This window comes from Ictalurus punctatus, chromosome 11 (genome assembly GCF_001660625.3).
Source record: "Ictalurus punctatus breed USDA103 chromosome 11, Coco_2.0, whole genome shotgun sequence".
Taxonomy (NCBI): Eukaryota; Metazoa; Chordata; class Actinopteri; order Siluriformes; family Ictaluridae; genus Ictalurus; species Ictalurus punctatus.
Window position 1 is genome coordinate 13,280,818 of NC_030426.2, and position 16,642 is coordinate 13,297,459.

The window sequence follows — 16,642 nt, forward strand, 5'->3', positions numbered from 1 at the left end:
TATGCAACATCATACAACATGGAAGAACTATACTATATTAATGACATTTTTTATTTCCAATATCAGATTCATTATATGACCATATGAATCTATTCTCAGTGTTGTTGCACAATTAGACAAAAGAACTACAAATGCAATAAAATGGTATTGTACTCTCCAGTAAGGTGTCACCACAAGTGTGGATCCGGATATGGAGTGCTTTGGCTGACCGACTATATACCTCCAGAAGCCAGAGCGTACCACAAAGGCTCGAGTCACAAAACTTACCTTTCGATGTCAAAACAGCCTACTTTTTTGAGTGGTATGCTCTAAATCTTGATCTCACTCTTCAGTTTGCAGCATCTTTCTGAAGTACTGAGCAATGTGAAAATGACATTTGCAGGCACTTGAGTGATACTGTGTTCGTTGGTGAAATGCAGTGCATGCAGTGTTCAAAGGTGTATTAACACAATAAGCTTCCCAAGCATGCTGACATTTAGTTCATTGAGCTGCACAGAGGGCTATATTTGTATTTTGTCCAAATAAGAATATGTTATGAGTGAGCTATCGAATATCACATTTTTATTCTATCCACAAGCTCATTATATCTCAAGAGTAACTGCTTTAGAATTTCTAGTGCTTTCCCTTCATTGCCAGCATGGGATCACATTTCCTTGTGGAAAGACTGAGCTACTGGCTGACAAAAGCTTCCTTATAAATCATACATGCCACAATACCACAAGTAAACATACTACTGAATTGCCATCTAAAGATGTATCCTTCTTGTTTATAAAGGGAATCTTTCTATTTTACCTAACTGGCATCTTTATTTGTTACTCATCCTCTATGAAATGTAGAGAATATCTTGATAAAACTTTCTCTCTTGGTTTCCTGATTAATCCAACCCCAATTTCAAAAATGTTGGGAGACTGTGTAAAATGTAAATAAATGTAAATAAAAACAGAATGCAATTATTTAAATCCTCATAAACCCATATGTTACTCACAATAGAACATACAAAGAATATCAAATATTTAAACTGCGTAAATGTACCATTTTGAGAAAAAAATAAGGTAATTTTGAATTTGATGTCTCAAAAAAGTTGGGACGAGGCAACAAAAGACTGGAAAAGTAAATGTTACTAAAAAGAAACAGCTGGAGGATAATTGGCAAAAAGTGAGTAACATGATTGGGTATAAAAAGAGTATCTTAGAGAGGCAGAGTCTTTCAGAAGTAAAGATGTACCGTATCTTTACAGAAGTAAAGATACGGTACATAATATCAGCAAAAGATTGCGAGAATCTGTTGAAATCTCTGTGCGTTAGGGAAAAGGGTCCATCCATCCATCCATATTCTATACCGCTTATCCTTTTCAGGGTCACGGGGAACCTGGAGCCTATCCCAGGGAACATCGGGCACAAGGCAGGGTACACCCTGGACAGGGCGCCAATAGGGACAAGGGTGAAAATCAATATTGCATGCCCATGATCTTCGGGCCCTCAGGCGTAACCTTAAAAACAGGTATGATTCTGTAATGGAAATCACTGCATGGGCTCAGAAACACCTCCAGAACTCATTGTCTGTGAGCATAGTTTGTCCTTGATATCCACAAATGCTGTTTAAAGCTCTATTATGCAAAGAAGAAGCCATATGTGAGCATGATCCAGAAACGCTGCTGTCTTCTCTGGGCCAAAGCTCATTTAAAATGGACTGAGGCAAAGTGGAAAACTGTTCTTAGTGTCAGATGAATCCAAATTTGAAATTCTTTTTGGAAACCATGGATGCCGCGTCCTCTAAACTAAAGAGGGGACTAAAGAGGAGAGGGACCATCTGTCTTATAATCAGTGCTCAGTTCAAAAGCCTGCATCTCTGATGGTATGGGGTGCATAAATGCCTATGGAATGGGCAGCTTGAACATCTGGAAAGGCACCATCAATGCTGAAAGGTATATACAGGTTTTAGAGCAACATATACTTCCATCCAGATTCCATCCCATCTTTACTTCTTAGAGACTCTGCCTCTCTAAGATACTCTTTTTATACCCAATCATGTTACTGACCTGTTGCCAGTTAACCCAATTAGTTGCAAAATGTTCCTCCAGTGTCATGTGATGAGGGTTAGGATGGATGCAATTGCAGTTAAGAGCTTTTATTATAGGAGAGATAGGCAGATAAATCCAAATCACGAAACAAAGGCGTGGTCAGAAGAGGCAAAGGGTCAGAGGCACAGCAAACAGGCATGAAATAGGCAAGGCAAATCATGAAATGAGAAACTAGAAACAAAGTCAAAACCAGAACAGCAACATGAGATCACGGCTTTGTAAACGACAGAGATAAGATCAACTGAGCATAATACTTCACAAAGAACTTGTGCATGAGCAGTCTCTTAAGTAGTGATTGTCAGTGTGATTGGGAACAGGTGTGTGTGATTAGTCCTCAGGAGATGGTGATGTGTCTGTGTGTTCCATTGGGAGTTGTAGTCTTCTGCCATGTTTGTAGCTCGTAGTACATTCTGGGAAATGGAGTCACTAGTTTGCCATGACAAGACATCCAGCTGTTTCTTTTTAGTAACACTTACTTTTCCAGCCTTTTGTTGCCCTGTCCCAAATTTTTGAGACATGTTGAAGCCATCAAATTCAAAATTACCTTATTTTTTCATTAAAATGGTACAATTTCCTCTGTTTAAACATTTGATATGTTTTCTGTGTTCTACTGTGAATAACATATGGGTTTATGAGATTTGCAAATCATTGCGCTCTGTTTTTATTTACATTTATTTACATTTTACAAACATCCCAACTTTTTTGGAATTGGGGTTTTACATGTCATATTTGGGGCTTATTTGAATATCCTACACCCTATCCTAGCCTAATAATGTTCTATTATCTCACATTTATATTTTTAAAAAAGGAAGGAACAGAAAGTAAACCTTCATATGTTAGTAAGGAGGGAAGAAATGTGATGCTACATGTTCAGAATGACTGAAGTGGGGCTGCCAAAATCTTAGTCGCCCTTGGAGAGACTTGAGGAACTCCAGCTGTCTTTAAAGTGGCATACTATAATCTCTTTGGCAGCTCCTGTCATTTTCTAGAACTTTTGGTATGACAATATACCAATTTTATTTCTTCATAACACGTTGGGCCTCTATGATCCTTGCAACTTTATACAAGTGACATTTGGTGTCTTAACCACACTTATAGCAGCGATCTTTATAATGCTAGAGGACATTCAAAAGAAGGATTACCTGGACTTACTCAGCTATCTGACCTTAGTTTTTAATGATGATTCTTCTGTGAAAACCACAAGACAATGAAGTTTTAGCCTCATAAAAAATGGAAAAGTATAATTTTTGATTGATGCAGTTGTAGTAAATCAGTAGTGATTATTCAATGCAATTAATAATAATAATAATAACAATAATAATAATAATAATAATAATAATAATAATAATAGCAACAACAGCAATAATCTTGCATTTTTGCTATTGAGTCAAACAATACAGACCTTTTGATTTTATATTTATTATTACACATCTATTATGTGCTAATACAACACCTCTGTGCTCATAAGATGGTATCAGTTTGTCACAGGATAAAAATAATACTGGTGTGGTCGTAAGATGCTGCTTAAGGAAGGCAAACATTAATGGGCAAACAAAGTAAAAATACATGACCAAATTGAGCAGCTCCGTTATGGTCACAGCACATTTCAAGGTCTATATAAAAGAGTCAGCTGGGGAAGCCTCATCACACACACAGGCACCCAACTAAGGTGAGTGACTTACAGTTGTTCCTTCTGTACAAGACCAAAACAAAATAAAAATGCAAAATAAAACAATAAAAAACAAAATAAAATAAAAACTTAAAAAGTCCTAAAATTATGATTGAAGATATATTGTAATGCATAACCTTTATTGTATTTAACAGAATTACACAGCAGCCCTGAAACGATCACCTCTGAAATATCTGAGAGGCACCAGACAGGGTGAATGCAACTGCCATTATGTTTGTACTTGAATATTTAAAAAAAAAAAAATTACGTCACTGTAATTATGCAACATCATAGCTAAATTTTCATATCACTTGTACACAGCGCGTGGAAGGAGTATACTACATTAATGACATTTGTCATTTCCAATATGAAATTCATTAGATGACTGTATTAATTTATTCTCAGTGTCACACAATTAGACACAATTTGTTGCACAATTAGACAAAAATATCTACAAAAGCAATAAAATGGTATTGTACTCTCCAGTAAGCTGTCATCATGAGTGTGGATCCGGAAATGGAATGCTTTGGCCCGGCGGCCATATACCTCCGGAAGCCAGAGCGAGAAAGGATTGAAGCACAAAACTTACCATTTGATGCCAAAACAGCCTACTTTGTGTCTGAGCCGACTGATATGTACCTCAAAGGGGTCCTCCAGAGTAAAGAGGGATGCAAAGCTACCATCAAAACTCTGTGTGGCAAAGTGAGTAGTGAAAAATTATCCCATAGTAGGGGTTTAATGTCTGATATTGATGTCATTGACATTTAACTATTCTTATTTCACTGCAGACCTTGACAGTGAAGGAAGATGACATCTTCCCCATGAATCCTCCAAAGTTTGATAAGATTGAGGACATGGCTATGATGACTCACCTCAATGAGCCTGCTGTGCTGTACAACCTCAAAGAGCGTTATGCAGCATGGATGATTTATGTGAGTACACGGATACATTTGACTCCATTACTTTTCTCCAAGAGCAATATTAAGTACTTTACAATAATAGAGTACAGAAGCGTAACTATGTGTACTCACTGGCATATTTAACATAGTTTTCTGGCATAGTAACTGGTTTCCATACATAGTTTACATTTAGCATTTAATCTCTTCCCTTTGTATAGACCTACTCTGGGTTGTTCTGTGTCACTGTGAACCCCTACAAGTGGCTCCCAGTGTATGACAGTAAAGTCGTGACGGGCTACAGGGGCAAAAAGAGAGTCGAGGCCCCTCCTCACATCTTCTCCATCTCTGATAACGCCTATCAGTTCATGCTCACTGGTATGAAATTTTCAAAATTCTACCAAATATGATTAATCAGTTATGCACTTAGTAAATATGTCTACATGTAGAATTATTTTTTTTCCCCCAGACCGTGAGAACCAGTCAATCCTGATCACGTAAGTCCTGAAATGCTGTGTCTATGTAAAAATCAGTCATTGAGCTTGGTAAACTGTGGTAGACAATAATGAACTAGATGATTCAAAGGCTACTTGGGAACATCATTTAAAAATAATATTACACAAAGTTCATGCCTATACAATAACTTGAATGAGTAGACTGTGTTAAATCATGTAAGTGGTAGGTTATATAACCACCATAACTGCAATAAATATGAACATATTGGTGGTTTAGTTTGCTTTGTTCATGTCTCATGAACTAAGAATAATACAATAATGTTTTGAACTTTATGGAAAATCAGTGGAAGCAAATAAGAAAAATGGCAGACGATTTGCAGGTTTCAGATACTGAAGAGTTATATAATAGAGTTATGCTTTAGGGACTGCAAGAAGCACTGTTATAGCATACGTTCTGAACTGGTTTTCATTTCAGTGGAGAATCTGGTGCAGGAAAGACTGTGAACACCAAAAGGGTCATCCAATACTTTGCGACAATCGCAGTGTCTGGACAGAAGAAGGTAGAACATGTTCCTGGAAAAATGCAGGTTGGTGAAATAGTGCACTGCTGTTGTAGCGTAAGCAGAATACTAAATGGTGAAATGTTTCTTAGTATTTTTCATAATAATTTTTTCATCTTCAGGGGTCACTGGAAGATCAAATCATTGCAGCCAACCCTCTGCTGGAAGCTTACGGTAATGCAAAGACTGTGAGGAATGACAACTCATCCCGTTTTGTAAGCAACTCTTTAAAAAAAATTTAATAATAATAATAATAATAATAATAATAATAATAATAATAATAATAATAACATTTATAGCATGTATTAAACATATTCTCCAATGTCATAGGGTAAATTCATCAGAATCCATTTTGGCTCGACCGGAAAGTTGGCTTCAGCTGATATTGAAACTTGTGAGTAGTTTCAAAATATTACATTAAGAATATATATGTATCCCCTCATCCCCTCTTAAAAAGCATTTATCCCATATGATTATCTGTACAGATCTGCTGGAAAAGTCAAGAGTAACCTTCCAGCTGTCAGCTGAGAGGAGCTACCACATTTTCTACCAGCTCACAACTGGGCACAAGCCTGAACTGCTGGGTAATGCATGCATACATGAGGAGTCTTAAACTGTTAACACTTTGTGTGCACAAGCAATGCAAAAGTGTACTATGCTATACATAATATTTCAAGAGGCACAATGTTTTCGGTTTTTGCAGAGGCTCTCCTCATCACCACTAACCCATATGACTATCCAATGATCAGTCATGGGGAGATCACGGTCAAAAGCATCAATGACGTGGAAGAGTTTATTGCCACAGATGTAAGAACATTTTTATACAGGTGTAATCTCTGATGTTTAATGTAATTTATGAGATTAGACACAATTGTTCTTTCTGCTCAAGGCTGCCTTTTGCGTCTGACCACTGATATTACATGATGTGTAAATGAGTGCTTCTTGTTTTTCAGACTGCCATTGACATCTTGGGCTTCACTGCAGAGGAGAAGATGAGCATTTACAAGCTGACAGGAGCTGTGATGCATCACGGGAACATGAAATTTAAGCAGAAACAGAGAGAGGAACAGGCCGAGCCTGATGGTACTGAGGGTAAGTGAGACTTCAATTCAGGTTCTGATCATTCAGAGAGACAAAACCTTTAGCGCTTTTCAAGGTTGTATTAGACTAATGTCGCATCAGGTGTATTGTATGATTGATTATTTAATTTTTTTTTAGGTTACAATAACTCAATTTGCTCATAGACCAGCTTTTGGAATGACCTGCTAATCAAAATATAGTTTACTTAAATTGAAAAGTGTTTTTGGAGCTTGTAAATTTATATAAACCTTATTCCTTCAGTGGCTGATAAAATCGCTTACCTCATGGGCCTGAATTCAGCTGACATGCTGAAAGCTTTGTGCTTTCCCAGAGTCAAGGTCGGGAATGAGTTTGTGACCAAAGGGCAGACTGTGCCACAGGTAATGAGAATCCACATAAACAGAGAATATTTACAATTGCAATTATTTACTTGAAAAATGTTTTATTATTATTATTTTCTCTTTCAAACAGGTCAACAATTCAACCATGGCTCTGAGTAAGGCAGTCTATGAGAAGATGTTCTTGTGGATGGTTGTCCGTATCAATGAGATGTTGGATACCAAACAGTCAAGACAGTTCTTCATTGGGGTGCTGGATATTGCTGGGTTTGAAATTTTCGATGTAAGTAAATTAGGTGCTAAGATGCATATCATTCCAGCCCGAGAAAAGAGTGGAAAGTAGCTTGTCTGTTTCTGTTTAACAGTTCAACAGCTTGGAACAGCTGTGCATCAACTTCACTAATGAGAAACTGCAACAGTTTTTCAACCACCACATGTTTGTGCTGGAACAAGAGGAATACAAGAAAGAAGGAATTGAGTGGGAGTTTATAGACTTTGGTATGGACTTGGCAGCCTGTATAGAGCTTATTGAGAAGGTGAGAAATAATTACCTAATTAACAGTTTTTGGTGGGTAAACAAAGTTATTATTTTGCTGTTCTCCTGGAAGAATAAACAAATTTTATTCTTACCTACAGCCAATGGGAATTTTCTCCATCCTTGAAGAAGAGTGTATGTTCCCCAAGGCCACAGACATGACATTCAAGAACAAGTTGTATGACCAACACCTCGGTAAAAGTGCATCCTTCCAGAAGCCAAAGCCTACTAAAGGCAAGGCAGAGGCTCATTTCTCCCTGGTGCACTATGCTGGTACAGTGGACTACAACATCATAGGCTGGCTGGATAAAAATAAGGACCCTCTGAATGACTCTGTTGTTCAGCTGTACCAGAAGGCATCACTTAAACTGTTGCCTATTCTGTTTGCTTCTCATGCCTCTACTGAAGGTGTGTTGCAGTTTATTTTGTAGAGACTATTGTACGAAAGAATTTGATATTTATGTCAGTATTAGAATAACTATTTAATGCTCTTGGGGATAAGTGGGCTGAATGAAATGTGATGTGTCTCCAAACTTGTTCAATTTGATAACATTGCTGAACCAAAGCAACTTTACTGGTGTGTTCAATCAACAGCTGAAGGTCCCAAAAAAGGTGGGAAGAAGAAAGGTGGCTCCTTCCAGACAGTGTCAGCTCTGTTTCGGGTAAGATTTTATATATGGATTTCTTCTAATGTGTCTAAAGCCATGAGACATTAAACCCTCAATAAGTATTTGAAAGAGGATGGATGGTTGTTTACATGGTTGTTTTCTAATCCAACAGGAAAACCTGGGAAAGCTTATGACCAACTTAAGAAGCACTCATCCACACTTTGTGCGCTGCATTATTCCAAATGAGTCCAAGACACCAGGTAAGTTTAAATCACCTTTTCTTCTCTGTGCATAGAGCATTGTCCTGTAGTTCAATGGAAATTAGGCTGAAGCAACCAAAAGCCTCAGGGACATTAGGCAATCCATGTAAAATCATGTCTTGATTTTTAATACTGTTTCACACATTCTTTGCACCTTTAGGCCTCATGGAAAATGCTCTGGTAATCCACCAGTTGCGCTGTAATGGTGTACTGGAGGGTATAAGAATCTGCAGAAAGGGTTTCCCCAGCAGAATCCTCTACGGTGACTTTAAGCAGAGGTATTTTCTGCACATCATACACATTTGTATTATAGATTTAATTTCTATATCTGATCAAGTATATCACAGAAAATTATAATCACACATACTATATATATATATATATATATATATATATATATATATATATATATATATATATATATATATATATATATATATGCCCGGAGGTGTATATTAACCTAGTGTCGAAGTTAAGGAGATTTTCTGTCTTTTAGATACAAAGTATTGAATGCCAGTGTCATCCCAGAGGGTCAGTTCATTGACAACAAGAAAGCTTCAGAAAAGCTTCTCAGTTCCATTGATGTGGATCATACCCAGTACAAGTTCGGACATACCAAAGTAAGAAATGGTAGCAAAGGTAACTTTCGCTAGCATTCACTAGAGAAGTGTGTCTTAATAATTAAAAAAAAACTTATTTACAGGTGTTCTTCAAAGCTGGACTGTTGGGTCTTCTTGAGGAGATGCGAGATGAAAAGCTTGTTATTCTTGTAACCATGACTCAGGCACTGTGCCGAGGTTTCCTTATGAGGAGAGAGTTTGTCAAGATGATGGAGAGAAGGTATTGTCTGTTAGAGTTTTTAAATGTATGTTTGTTTCAGGATAAATGTATTGTTATTACCCCGAAATACTGACAAAAGGACTCTAACTTTGTAACAGAGAATCTATCTTCACCATCCAATACAACATCCGCTCATTCATGAATGTAAAACACTGGCCCTGGATGAAGCTGTATTTCAAGATCAAGCCACTTCTGAAGAGTGCAGAGACTGAGAAGGAAATGGCTGCCATGAAGGAGAATTTTGAGAAAATGAAAGAGGATCTGGCAAAGGCTCTAGCAAAGAAGAAAGAGCTAGAGCAAAAAATGGTTACACTACTGCAGGAGAAAAATGACCTGCAGTTACAAGTAGCTGCAGTAAGTTTTGATCACACCTTTATACCAAGTTCCTTAAATTTTTCAGATTAGAATGAATTTTTCCTGAAAAGCAGGATTTATGAAGAGCATTTCATCATTTCCAATTCTAGGAAGTTGAAAATCTCTCAGATGCTGAGGAGAGATGTGAGGGTCTCATCAAAAGCAAGATCCAGCTCGAAGCCAAACTCAAAGAGGTAACTGAGAGACTGGAGGACGAGGAGGAAGTCAATGCTGAACTGACTGGCAAGAAAAGAAAACTGGAGGATGAGTGTTCTGAGCTGAAGAAAGACATTGATGATTTGGAGCTAACCCTAGCTAAAGTGGAGAAGGAGAAGCATGCTACTGAGAACAAGGTCTCTATTTTATGGATAAGGCATTTATCATTAGATAACATGACTGCCACCAATGCTTATGTAAGTGTATTTTCAGGTCAAAAACCTTACTGAAGAAATGGCATCTTTAGATGAGACCATTGTGAAGTTGACAAAGGAAAAGAAAGCTCTTCAAGAGGCACACCAGCAAACTCTTGATGATCTCCAAGCAGAGGAAGACAAAGTCAATACTCTGACTAAAGCCAAGGTTAAGCTGGAACAACAAGTAGATGATGTAAGGCTTTCAGAAAAAAAGTTCTATTTTACATTTACAATCATATATTATTGTCTAAGTGCTTGATCTATATCCCAATTTGTTATTCTGTCTAAAATAGCTTGAAGGCTCTCTTGAACAAGAGAAGAAGCTGCGTATGGATCTTGAACGAGCTAAGAGAAAGCTCGAGGGAGACCTCAAATTGGCCCAGGAAACCATAATGGATCTGGAAAATGACAAGCAACAGTCAGATGAAAGGCTTAAAAAGTAAGAGCTCAAAGACCATGCCATTGTTCACTAAAAATAATAAGTGAGGCTCTTATTCAAAATTGACATCTCTGAGTTATTTATTATTATGACCAACAGGAAGGACTTTGAGACAAGCCAACTTCTTAGCAGGATTGAGGACGAGCAGACTCTTGGAGCACAGCTTCAGAAAAAGATTAAAGAACTTCAGGTCATTATAAACTACTTTGTCACTTACCATTATTATTTCATGCTTTTTAATATGGTTTGTAGTCATCATATATATTCATCAGAATATATTCATCACAGGCACGTATTGAGGAGCTTGAAGAGGAGATTGAAGCAGAGCGGACTGCCCGTGCTAAGGTTGAAAAGCAGAGAGCTGATGTCTCCAGAGATCTGGAAGAGATCAGTGAGAGACTTGAGGAAGCTGGAGGTGCCACTTCTGCCCAGATTGAGATGAACAAGAAACGTGAGGCTGAGTTCCAAAAGTTACGCCGTGATCTTGAAGAATCCACCCTGCAGCATGAAGCCACTGCTGCAGCTCTTCGTAAGAAGCAGGCTGACAGTGTGGCAGAGCTTGGGGAGCAGATTGACAACCTGCAGAGGGTCAAGCAGAAGCTGGAAAAAGAGAAGAGTGAATTCAAAATGGAGGTTGATGATCTGTCTAGCAATATGGAGGCTGTTGCCAAAGCAAAGGTAAGCAAATTATCAATCCAATGCAATGTGCTGCATGATTATCAAGCCAAAGCAACATGCTGCATGAGTAAGAAAACTTTAAAACATGGCACTTGTGGCTTTTGACAGGCTAACCTTGAAAAGATGTGCCGTACACTGGAAGATCAAGTGAGTGAGTTCAAGAGCAAGAATGAGGAGCAACTTCGTCAGCTGAATGACCTGGGAACCCAAAAAGCACGCCTTCAGACAGAAAATGGTAAATAATCTGAGTAAATCGGGACAGCAGTGCACTTTATTAAAGTATAAAGCATATCTATAAGATTGGCATCCTAAATTATGTTGTTATTTCTGAAATAGGTGAACTTGGGCGTAATCTGGAAGAGAAAGAAGCACTTGTAACTCAGCTGACTCGCGCCAAACAAGCTTATACTCAGCAGATTGAAGAGCTGAAAAGGCATATTGAAGAAGAGGTCAAGGTTAGTTGTTATATATTTTAAATAACTTTTAGAAAAAAATCTATTTAAATGTTTATCGAAGCATTAATTTTGCATTTTTTTGTGAACTTCAAGGCAAAGAATGCCCTGGCCCATGGTTTGCAGTCAGCTCGCCATGACTGTGACCTTCTCAGAGAGCAGTTTGAAGAAGAACAGGAAGCCAAATCTGAGTTGCAACGTGCAATGTCTAAGGCCAACAGTGAGGTAGCTCAGTGGAGAACCAAATATGAGACTGATGCCATCCAGCGCACTGAGGAACTTGAGGAGGCAAAGTAAATATGTTTCTTATTATATATTTTTTTAAATAACAGAAAATTATGTAATAGTATAGTGAAACTCCATTACCTTTGTAAGGAAAAAGCTTGCCCAGCGCTTGCAGGATGCTGAGGAATCCATTGAAGCTGTGAACGCCAAGTGTGCATCACTGGAAAAGACAAAGCAGAGATTACATAATGAAGTAGAGGACCTCATGATTGATGTAGAGAGAGCTAATGCACTCGCTGCCAATCTAGACAAGAAGCAAAGAAACTTCGACAAGGTAATATTGTACCTATATTGCAGCCAATATTCCACTTTCTCAATTAATCAATACGCTTAAAACACAGTTGAATCTAAAATGGAACTAATGTATGTAGCGAGTACATAGCATATCTAATTAGCAAGCTTGTATTTGTTTAAAGTTAAAATACCACCACAATTAACACAGATGCTGAAATATAACTGTTGATTTTTTATTTTTTTTTATTTGAAGATCTTGGCTGAATGGAAACAGAAATTTGAAGAAAGCCAAGCAGAGTTGGAGGGAGCACAGAAAGAGGCTCGCTCTCTTAGCACAGAGCTTTTCAAGATGAAGAACTCCTATGAAGAAGCACTAGACCACCTGGAGACTCTGAAGCGGGAGAATAAAAACCTTCAGCGTAAGTCTTCATGCATACCTCCCTGCATAATGCCATGACATGTAAGCTGGTGTCCTGTTGAAGACTGTTTTTCAGAATGTTAGATCGTGTGTATTCCTGTCTGTACAGAGGAGATCTCAGATTTAACTGAGCAACTCGGAGAGACTGGAAAAACTATTCATGAGCTGGAAAAGGGAAAGAAGACATTGGAGTGTGAGAAATCAGAAGTACAGACAGCTCTTGAGGAAGCTGAGGTTTGTTACATGTAAACAAGCTTCAAGTCTAGAAGACTTGAATAATATACCATACCATGGTATATTATTGGCATATTATGGTAATAATATTACCATATAATAATAAATATAATGCAATATTTATTTTGTGAATACAATTCTTCAAATTCTTTTCACTCAATGTTTCAGGCCACACTAGAGCATGAGGAATCCAAGATCATTCGTATCCAGCTTGAACTCACCCAAGTGAAGAGTGAGATTGACCGGAGGTTGGCTGAGAAAGATGAGGAGATTGAGCAGATCAAGCGAAACAGCCAGAGGGTGATTGAATCCATGCAGAGCACGCTGGATGCTGAAATCCGAAGCAGAAACGATGCCCTCAGAGTCAAGAAGAAGATGGAGGGTGATCTCAACGAGATGGAGATCCAGCTGAGTCATGCCAATCGGCAGGCTTCTGAAGCCCAGAAACAGCTCAGGAATGTCCAAAGCCAACTTAAGGTTGGTTTACAAACTGAAATACTAAACCTTAAAGCAGTCTAAATGTAAAGAAAAAAAAAAACTTAAAAAGAAAACTAATTTCTGTTGTTTTTTCCAGGATGCTCAGCTGCATCTTGATGAGGCTATTCGAGTACAAGAAGACATGAAGGAGCAGGTGGCCATAGTGGAGCGCAGAAACAGTCTGATGCTGGCAGAGATCGAGGAGCTTAGAGTTGCTCTGGAGCAAACCGACAGAAGCCGCAAAGTGGCTGAACAGGAGCTGGTGGATGCCAGTGAGCGTGTGACTCTGCTTCATTCTCAGGTAAGAAAAATTATTTGTTGTAAATTTTGAGGTCCCATAGTGCATTAAGCCCTAATAATTTGTTCTTTTATTTAAACCTTAATTTAACCTGAAAATTTCTGTCTGTTTAGAATACCAGTCTTATCAACACCAAAAAGAAGCTGGAGGCTGATCTTGTACAGATTCAGGGTGAAATGGAAGACACTCTTCAGGAAGCACGCAATGCTGAGGAAAAGGCCAAGAAAGCCATCACTGATGTGAGAGAAATTGTGCACTTTGAAGTGAAATGGATTCCACTTGTAATGTTTCAGCAAACAATACACTGACGCTCTTTACCAGCATGATTGTTCATATACAGTTAATGCATGCCTGTACATTCATAGCTCTATGGTAGTCACTAGCACTATTCACAGCAGCATTTACTGTATATCTAACTTATCAAAACTTCATATTAACAATAATAAAATAAAGTAAATGTCATTTTTTTACTTGTTACTTACAAATAACAGAAGATGGTTTATAGTTGTTGAGCTACACATTACAGAATACTGTTAATGAATATTTACACATTGTTATTTGTACATTTTTGTTCATTTTTGTCACAGAGATGAAAGTCAAAACAAAAAAGTCATAGGTTGCTTGCATTTAAAGGTTGACCATCTAATTAAAAAAAAATTAATTGCAGGCTGCCATGATGGCAGAGGAGCTGAAGAAGGAGCAGGACACCAGTGCTCACCTGGAGAGGATGAAGAAGAACCTGGAGACCACAGTAAAGGATCTGCAGCACCGCCTGGATGAGGCTGAGAGTCTGGCCATGAAGGGTGGCAAGAAACAACTCCAGAAACTGGAGGCTAGAGTATGTATAATAATGCATTGTAGTTCTGCACATGCACACATTGAAAAATTCAGTTCACACCACCGTTCAAACTCTAGTGGTCACACAAGACAGAATATATATTTTCATTGTCTAAAAGACATTTTGATAAGGTTGGATTAATTTTTTAATAGACAAATAGTAATAGTAATAGTAATAGTAAATAGGTATTACCCATGTCTAAATTGATTTCTGAATCAAGTTTTATTTTCATTTAAAATGTTGGATATTCTTCAGGTCCGTGAACTGGAAAATGAAGTTGAAGGTGAGCAGAGGCGTGCAGCTGAGGCTATTAAAGGTGTTCGCAAATATGAGAGGAGAGTGAAAGAACTTACTTACCAGGTACTACATCAGTCTATACTCTTTGTTCTTACCACAAACTTTACAACTACAAATTATTAAGAAAAATCTTTTTGCTGGTTTTCCACCTAATCATTTTGAAGCAGCAACTCTCATGAAGAGAGAATTACACTTAATGTGATATTCCCTGCTGAAAAAAATACATTCCTACCTGGAATTGATGCGATGGGTTCATTAACAGTTTACCTGTCATTGTTTATTCATTTTACTGGTTAATGGAAACCATTAAGCCAGTTCCCATTAGAAAGTGTGTTTTTATTTCCAGCACGGTTGGCTGGTTGCATGCTGGTGTCATCTTGAAACAGAACAATAAAACTTCTAATTTCTCACATTCTTGAGAATCTGTTGTCCAATATTATTTTCTTTGTTCAACCCAGATATTTACTTAAAATATTTAATTGTTCCCCACAGACTGAGGAGGATAAGAAGAACGTGACCAGACTGCAGGATCTGGTGGACAAACTGCAGCTGAAAGTGAAGTCCTACAAGAGACAGTCTGAGGAATCTGTGAGTAATATTTAGACTATCTACATGGCAGTTTAATCCGATTTCAATTGCACCCGCCCAAGCAGGGGGATAGGACCAGTTCAGGGAAAGGTTGAGTTGCAAGATATATTATGTTGTAATATATTTTATATTTATTTGTAAATGAAAATTAAACTCTATATGTGAATGCCAGGTTTATGATTCACAACATACTTTCAGCATATAACAAAAATGGAACCACTATGCAGAAATATGAAAGTAATTCGCTTTTATTCGGATTTATTCGAAGCAAATCAGTCTGCAGCTAAGAATGAATAAAACCACTAAATGTGTTTACAGGAGGAGCAGGCCAACACTCACCTGTCCAGATTTAGGAAGGTGCAGCATGAACTGGAGGAGGCTCAGGAGAGAGCTGACATTGCTGAGTCGCAGGTCAACAAACTCCGAGCCAAGAGCCGTGAATTAGGAAAGGTAAGTACTTTTTGTGCTTGAATGAATGAATGAATGAATGAATACATAAATAAATAAATAAATAAATAAATGATTTGTGTTTGTTTGTTTTTCAGGGTAAAGAAGCTGAAGAATGAACATGATAGAGGAGCTAGAACTCATAATATGAGCTACCCTCAAAATTCTTATTAGAATTATTAAGTAGAATAGGCCTACAGCAATAAAAAATTATGCCTTATGATCTGCTGTCTCTGTTTGTTTTGTCCATTTGTATCTTGCTAGAAACATGGTTAATGCTTCAGTGCCACTAGCTTACACAAAGTCAAATATTTAGATCCTTAATAACTATATCAAGATTCCATCAATGTTCTTAACACAGGCTCATTAATCGGCCTTGACGACAAATTCAAAACTAGGAATTCATTCACTGTTGTGTGATTTTGTTGTAGTGTGAAGGTGGGACCAATACTTATGAGCGTTGATTGAACAAGACATCATAGCTTTCCATTAATTGCCTGATTAAATTCACCCATAATAAGACAATATTATTCATCCATTTTGTAACTTTTCTGAATCTTTTCTCTTTTTTATCTAATCTGGTCTAATCTTCTTTTCCACAATCTTATAAAACACATAAAATCTAGCCATCACATGAATATATGACAAAAGTCTTTAATTATTTAAATCCTTTTTATTAATTATTTAAGTAAATAATATTTTAAAGCCTTTTAGGACCTAGGAGAAACTAGTTTTTTTTTTTTTTTTTTTTTTTAAAAACAAATAAAACAAAACTAATAACATTTTGAACCTCTGATCATGCTTTTACATAGTCACATCCTACAACCACAAAGCTAGTAATCACTGAAAACTAGTTAGTGTGGCACTAA

The 16,642-nt window shown here is 37.5% G+C and overlaps 1 protein-coding gene across 1 annotated transcript; it reads left to right on the forward strand.

The window, feature by feature from the left end:
• Positions 1-3,726: 3,726 nt before the first annotated feature.
• Positions 3,727-15,996, forward strand: myhb (myosin, heavy chain b). The gene is made up of 41 exons (XM_017479744.3): positions 3,727-3,749; positions 3,905-3,962; positions 4,236-4,451; positions 4,538-4,681; positions 4,867-5,023; positions 5,115-5,142; positions 5,576-5,687; positions 5,783-5,875; positions 5,991-6,054; positions 6,146-6,244; positions 6,364-6,467; positions 6,614-6,752; positions 7,002-7,120; positions 7,212-7,361; positions 7,444-7,614; positions 7,715-8,021; positions 8,208-8,275; positions 8,394-8,481; positions 8,642-8,759; positions 8,978-9,101; positions 9,185-9,321; positions 9,420-9,675; positions 9,786-10,028; positions 10,105-10,281; positions 10,382-10,527; positions 10,627-10,717; positions 10,816-11,205; positions 11,314-11,440; positions 11,542-11,660; positions 11,754-11,950; positions 12,033-12,216; positions 12,430-12,595; positions 12,704-12,828; positions 12,997-13,305; positions 13,403-13,606; positions 13,717-13,842; positions 14,271-14,441; positions 14,697-14,801; positions 15,231-15,326; positions 15,645-15,776; positions 15,872-15,996. Exons 3-41 carry the CDS (start codon positions 4,248-4,250, stop codon positions 15,890-15,892), a joined length of 5,811 nt encoding a protein of 1,936 aa, XP_017335233.1. The 5' UTR covers positions 3,727-3,749; positions 3,905-3,962; positions 4,236-4,247; the 3' UTR covers positions 15,893-15,996.
• Positions 15,997-16,642: the final 646 nt, after the last annotated feature.

What these genes read in the sequence shown, in the direction of transcription:
- myhb (XM_017479744.3), top strand. Translation starts at nt 4,248, where the DNA reads ATGAGTGTGGATCCGGAAATGGAATGCTTTGGCCCGGCGGCCATATAC. An exon ending in AGAGACAGTCTGAGGAATCT is followed by an intron (nt 15,327 to 15,644) that starts GTGAGTAATATT and finishes ATGTGTTTACAG; the next exon opens with GAGGAGCAGGCCAACACTCA. An exon ending in AGAGCCGTGAATTAGGAAAG is followed by an intron (nt 15,777 to 15,871) that starts GTAAGTACTTTT and finishes TTTGTTTTTCAG; the next exon opens with GGTAAAGAAGCTGAAGAATG.